The 6,389-nt window shown below is 35.1% G+C and overlaps 1 protein-coding gene across 2 annotated transcripts in view; it reads right to left on the minus strand.

Annotated features, from left to right (window-relative positions):
• Positions 1–5,175, minus strand: part of LOC108559070 (protein bric-a-brac 1-like) — a 192,733-nt gene extending 187,558 nt beyond the window's left edge. For both annotated transcript variants that reach the window (XM_017916199.1, XM_017916198.1), the window contains exon 1: positions 4,000–5,175. In XM_017916199.1, coding sequence (XP_017771688.1) covers positions 4,000–4,770 — 771 coding nt within the window. In that variant the 5' untranslated portion in view covers positions 4,771–5,175. The remainder of the gene's footprint in view (positions 1–3,999) is intronic.
• Between the last annotated feature and the right edge of the window lie 1,214 nt (positions 5,176–6,389).

Below are 6,389 nucleotides of genomic sequence, written 5' to 3' on the forward strand. Positions count from 1 at the left end.
ATTCCGACAATAATCACCAGCATAAAAAAAAGCAGCGAAGGCAATTCGCTAAAACTAATTACAACTAAACTGTTGTTTCTCTGAACCATTTACTTTATGTTCTATTTGTGAATAATAATGTAAATAATCATCGATAAGACTCGTAGGCTTTTGTTTTGTATTTACGATAATAACGCGTTTTAAAGGCAGAAAATGGACACCATTTATATAGCCGTGGATATGTCATCAAGTCTCTGTGCCGTTATCTCCTGCATTATTTTCTATTACATTCAGACTTAGTTTTGTAACATTTTAAAAATACCTTTTATACTTCAGTACTTCGCTAAAGTCCAGTGTTCTTCGGTATAATAACACAGTTTTACTTGAAACAAAAGTAAAAGCGCATCCATGCAGGAATTAATAACAATATATTTAATATTAATTCCATAGTTTTAAACCAACTTTTTACCAAAAGTAATATGTAACTACAAAGTACAAGTTAAATATCAAACTGTTTCTTTTCCTTATAGAAAAAGCAATAGCTGTAAAAAAGGTACAAACCAAACATTAGTTCGAACATTAACTTAGAAAGCCATTTTAATCTTAACGGCAGCCATTTAGAGTTGATTACCGCTCGTTTCATATATATTTATTTATTTCATGCTAATTTTTTTTTCCTGTTATTCAATTCATAATTCATTTCGTACACGATAAAATGAAAAGTTTTCATTTGTGCAGACAATATATGTACGCAGCGGAATACGGGAAATTGTAATTTACTAGAAACTCGGCATTATGCGTCACGTATACTAATAACATTGATTAAGTGTAATTTTATATACGAGAGTAATACAATAAAACAACGGCAAAATAACAAAAATGGGCGAACGGACAAGAAAGAATATGATTATTAGAAACTCTAAATGGAATACACATATATACACGTTGTACGTGCATATTATTATTATATACCTTCTTTTTTTTCTAGTTCGTAATGAAAGTTCGCAATTATTTGAATAACAGTACAAAATAACAACAACAAAACATTCAAAACAAAAAACTATACGAATGCGAGTAATGAAATTCGTTAATTATTTTAATAAACACGGCCGTTGCCTTATCGTGTTCTTAGCAATGTACAAACGCGATATCGCCCGGACTTATATAACTACACATCAATTGTGCTTGTATAAACGGTTCCTAATCTTAATTGTAGTTAATAAAAGTATGAATGCAAAGAAATGACATTTATAGTTGCAAATATTTGCTTTTACAGTGTAACAATAATATTTTCACGTTCACTTTACCACAAGATTTTGCTATAATAAATATTACGAATTAATTGTTATACATGTTTTTGTTATTTTCTAAAAACTAATGGAATTTATAATAAATTTACTGTTATTTTTATAAGCTTAATTTTTTGGGAAGAAGCATAATAGTAATCAAGTAGCAAAGAGAACACGGCACAATGTAACGAAGCATAGAAAGAAAATTGCAGGTTACACGGATGTCCAAATATATCTAATTTCAAGACGGAAACGATCGAAACCCTCTCTTTCACAAATATATATATATAACCATCATTTTTTTCAGTCGAAACTTTCAATAATTACGATTATTATAGGCGCAGGTGGTACATATAAAAAAAGGAGCACAGACTCGCCGTTACAATACACGCTAATGATAATGCACAAATAGTTATATATCTTGTAGTTGGTAATCTGGGAACTTTAAGAACAATGAACGCGCGCAAAAGGGAAGTATTTCCCGGATATTTTCTATTAAATATCATTATTTTCTTTAGCAAGATTTCGAAATGTTCATCTTTTCCCCCCTCAGAGAAGCGAATGCGTAATATAATATAAATAAGCAAATAAATCGCGAATTTCCTCTCAAGAATTTCATTTTAATATTATTTAGTGGAAAAAGTTTGCTCGGGAAAACTTTCCGAAAGGAAGCCCCCCACTAGTTCCGAGACTCGAATTTAATTATATTTTATACAAAATATAATAATTTATAAGCGACTTCGTCGTTAACGAGATTAAATGTATACGGAGAGAGAAACTGGAGTAAACGTCGAGAGCAAATATTTTCGTCGGAGATGTAAAAAAAAACAATAAAATTATATTCTTTAAAGATTTATTGGATAAATCGAATGGATAAAATCCATTGTTCGTTAGTGTTACGAATGAAAACTGTATCGTCCCAAAAATAAAGCGCGTGTTTTTGTTTTCAGCGGAGCAGGAGCGTTCAACTCGAGATTAAATTTAGAGAAAGAGGAGGAAATAAATAAAAACAAAAAGTAAACAGAGTGCATGTCAGAAGAATGAAATTTGGAGCAAAATACACAAATCATCTTTCCGGATTTAATCTGTGCTGCTGCTGTATAGCCGGGATTCAGTGAGTATTCGCCTCGCGTATTCTCATCTTCTAAATATCGTTTAAACAGTGATTAATTCATTACGGTCAAGTGCTCCCATCATAAATATTATCCAAATATCATTCAGGCTAATGACCCCAATCTTTTTTATGCTTCATTTTCATCATATCACAAGTATTTAAAAACAAACGGAACGTCAACTAAGTCCACTTCAAAGTTAGAATAGGGCTTTGAATAAATTCCCAATAATTCTTGTAGGGAAAGCTTTGGGTTGTAACGTTTAAAAAATCATTTACATTAAAGCGATATAAATTTCAAGTGGGAAAAAAATCGTTTCGAAGAAGAAAGGAATTAATTTATCATTTCATAAATTTACACTTTATAAAGAACTAATCTTTCCTCTACCGGGATCTCACGTAAAGATTTTACTTGGCAAGTTAATAAAAGGAGGCAACAGTATGTTTTTCTTTGATGTCTCGGGAATATTATTAAATACGTTATACGTTTTATTGACAAATTTCTGAATACATTTTAAAATTATATTCGATATTTCAAAATTATGATCGATTACATAAATATTTTTTATTTGAAAATTATTTTTCGTAATGTTCACTAATATATCTATATTTTATTAATAATTTTTGGTATTTTTAAAGTAATGCCTGTAATATTACACAATTATGGTTTTTTTTTAAGTATATAATCAAAATTAATTAATTCATTTACTATTTACATTATACGACTTTACGATTAAATAATCAGATTTATCTAATATAAAATTTTGTAGTGTATAACTTAGTACTATGAAATTATTATTTTTTTTATATTTATTCAAATTAATATTATTAATTTAAATCAAATGCACATTTGTTTCGTACTGTGTTATGTAGCATTAATATAAAATTTACATTTGCATAAGTTGATTTTTTTCCTTTTAAATAAAAATGTACGTTCTCATACACAAATGTGTTTTGTTAAAATACAATTTATTAATATTAATTTTCTATATTATTATATACTTCCTTCTGATTATTTCATATTTTTTCGGTTTTTATCAAATAGTGAAACTTTTAATTTTGTTACTGTATTTTATATTAGGATTGAAATTTTCTTGAAATACAAATACTATTTCATTAATTTGGGTTTAAGCAAAGAACATATAGAGCTTTTGGACGATAATCTGAGCGAGTGTTATCTGTATATTGAAATGTTTTGATTATGGTAACTTCCTCAAATAACTGTTTGTTGGGGGGCACAAGGAAGAATTTAGGAAATGTCGTTCGGATACGAAACGATGCGATGGGAGAGATAAATGCAAGCGCGTCGAGTAGGAATTCGATGCAGAGTTAATTCGTGAATGGGGAAGGCGGCCCCCCTCATTGTATCATTGAATCGGTGGCAAGTTTCGAAAGTTATTGAGATTTAGTGCGGTACCACCGTGGGGGAGAGGATACGAGGGGGTCAAAACCTCTAGAAGTAATGCGATTGCCGCACAAATTCACTCCTTGTATATATGTATATTCTATATATGCATGTGGCCAAAAAAGAAGCACACTTGGTTTCGATGAGATGCACCATCTGGCTCTCTTTTTGTATATGTTATATGATTTCGTTATGATTTATGTTTTCGGACTTACCCTTTCTTCTTCACGGATCATCTCTGCGATGCCTGGCTTGATCTCGAGATCATCAGTGGCATGGGAGATCTGGGGCTGCGGCGGAAGAGCTGACATGGTGAGGGGCAGCGGTTCCGTGGAACCGGAAACCGGAAGCGGTGTCGCGGAAGTCGCGGGAGACATCTCCACGGACGGTGGAGGGTCTGGCATCTCTGTGCTCGCGCTTTCTGCTGGACTGCTGAGGCTGCTCCTCTCTCCAGAGGGACGACGCCGTTTCTTGGCCCTGCTGTGCTGCGGTGTTTGCTGCTGCTGGTTATTGTTATCCACTTGGGCAGGTTCCCTGCTTTCCCATTCTGGGTTCGTGGTTGGCTTCGCCGTGGTCCTGGTGATCTCACCGGCGGCACCAACGACGTCCTGCTCGCCGTTAACGTCGGCCAGACCACGGATCTTCAGGGATTCAGCGACCTTCAGCAGAGGGCCAATTTGCTCTTGGGAGACATTGATTTCACCTTTGTACATAAACTCGACGGCAGCCTTCAGCTCTGGCCATTTGATGTCCCTCATTATAACAATGGGATGCTGACAGGGGTTTTCGAAGAAGAGGGATTGGAAATACGGGCTGCACGCCGACAGGACCATCTTGTGGGCCTTGACGGAGTGGCCATCGCACGCCAAAGTCACGTCGACGAAGGACTCACTCTGCAGGAGCTGATCGAAGACGTTGGTCAGGTTACTCTGGTAGTTGTTCCAGCGCAGGCAGAACTGCTGCGGTGATCCCGACACGTGCTGCATTCTGAGGTCCTTAAAATCCAAGAAAAACAAAAAGGTGAACTTCACAACCCGCACAACATCAGTACTAAGATGAGAACGCGTAAGAACTTTCGGGGAGGAGGTGTCGAAGACGGTGGTGGTAAACAGTTACAACATCAACAACAAAACAGTACAAAACACATCAACAATAACAACAGTCTATGCGTGTATTTGTTCTTGTTGCGCCTAGTGGCTGTAGTCCGATCGGGGTCGGAAGAGTTGGCGCGCGCGGCGCGAGGAGCACGTGGGAGTTCGATGGGGAATCGGCCGATCGCACGGCACGTATGTAACAACAACAAACGTAGCGCAGTAGCAGACGTGCCTATGTAACGTCGGTCGCGTCTGATGCGATACTAACTGTGGCATGCGGCAGGAGGGCCGAAACTGCCGCCTCCCGCGCACGCCTTATTCCCCTCCAGAACCATCGGAGACCGCCTTCGCACACCCCACCCATCCACCCACTATCCACATGCTGGACGAAACACCCAAATCCATCAACACCACCTATGATCCGCCTAGGCGCCACGTGACCGACCAACCGACCGAACGTACGACCGCGCAAAAAATTCCAACGACCAACATTATTTGTTGCGCGAAAAAGGACAATCCTAGCAACCACACACATCATGAACATCATCATCATCCTCATCATCATTGTCATGTACACACATTCATGACGCAGATAGAGAGAGAGAGAGAAAGTGGGCGGATGGCAAGGAGAGTATAGAGTGCGAGAGAGACTGCGATATTTATTATAAACAAATGGCACGCCGCCGGCCGCCATTTTGTCTATTCGCCGGCCGCGCGCCTCGACAATATGCCCGCATCCGACGCCAATAACAACTAATTCCCTTCATTTCAACCCCATTTCATCCTCAGACCATCAAAATCCCACAAGAAACGACCGTTAATTATATTAACGTGCACTAATAAATCAATAAGCATACAATTCATTGCAAATCATATTTAAATTACACATTTTCTTTACAATATTCTAAAAATTATAGACCACATTAATATTAAAGATGAATTAAATATATAGAAAAATCCTAACTAATATATAAAATATAACTAAGACTTAGTTATATATTCTAAATTCAACATCGTTTAATCAAAGCAAAATTCATATTTAAATTCAATGTTTTCTTTCTCTAAACGTAAATAATTTTCGCTAAGGTTAAATCAAATACCTGTTAAATAAATAGAAGTTTTAGCAAAATCATATCAAAATAAAATAATATATTTATAAAATTTCCAAAGAAAGAGAGAAATGATTAAAAAAATCAACGATAAAAAATACTTAAATCGTTTTTTATGGAGTTTTCAAATTGATTCAAAATAAAATAAAAACATTTTTTAAGAAAAATTGATTTTGTATTGTTTTAAATCATATTAAAAGTTATTTACTTCCTATCTCGAAACTCGAAACATCCGTTAATATGAATTTCTTCGCTGAAAACCAATTTCATTTATTCATTTGAAGAAATATTTATATTGAAAAAAGTAAAACGTAATTAAAATAAAAAATTGAATTTAGATTATTGAAAATATATTTATGTTTCAATTGTTGAAGCGATAAAATAATTCAATTTTTTATTATG

This window comes from Nicrophorus vespilloides, unplaced genomic scaffold, assembly GCF_001412225.1.
Source record: "Nicrophorus vespilloides isolate i.1.1-1 unplaced genomic scaffold, Nicve_v1.0, whole genome shotgun sequence".
Lineage (NCBI taxonomy): Eukaryota > Metazoa > Arthropoda > Insecta > Coleoptera > Silphidae > Nicrophorus > Nicrophorus vespilloides.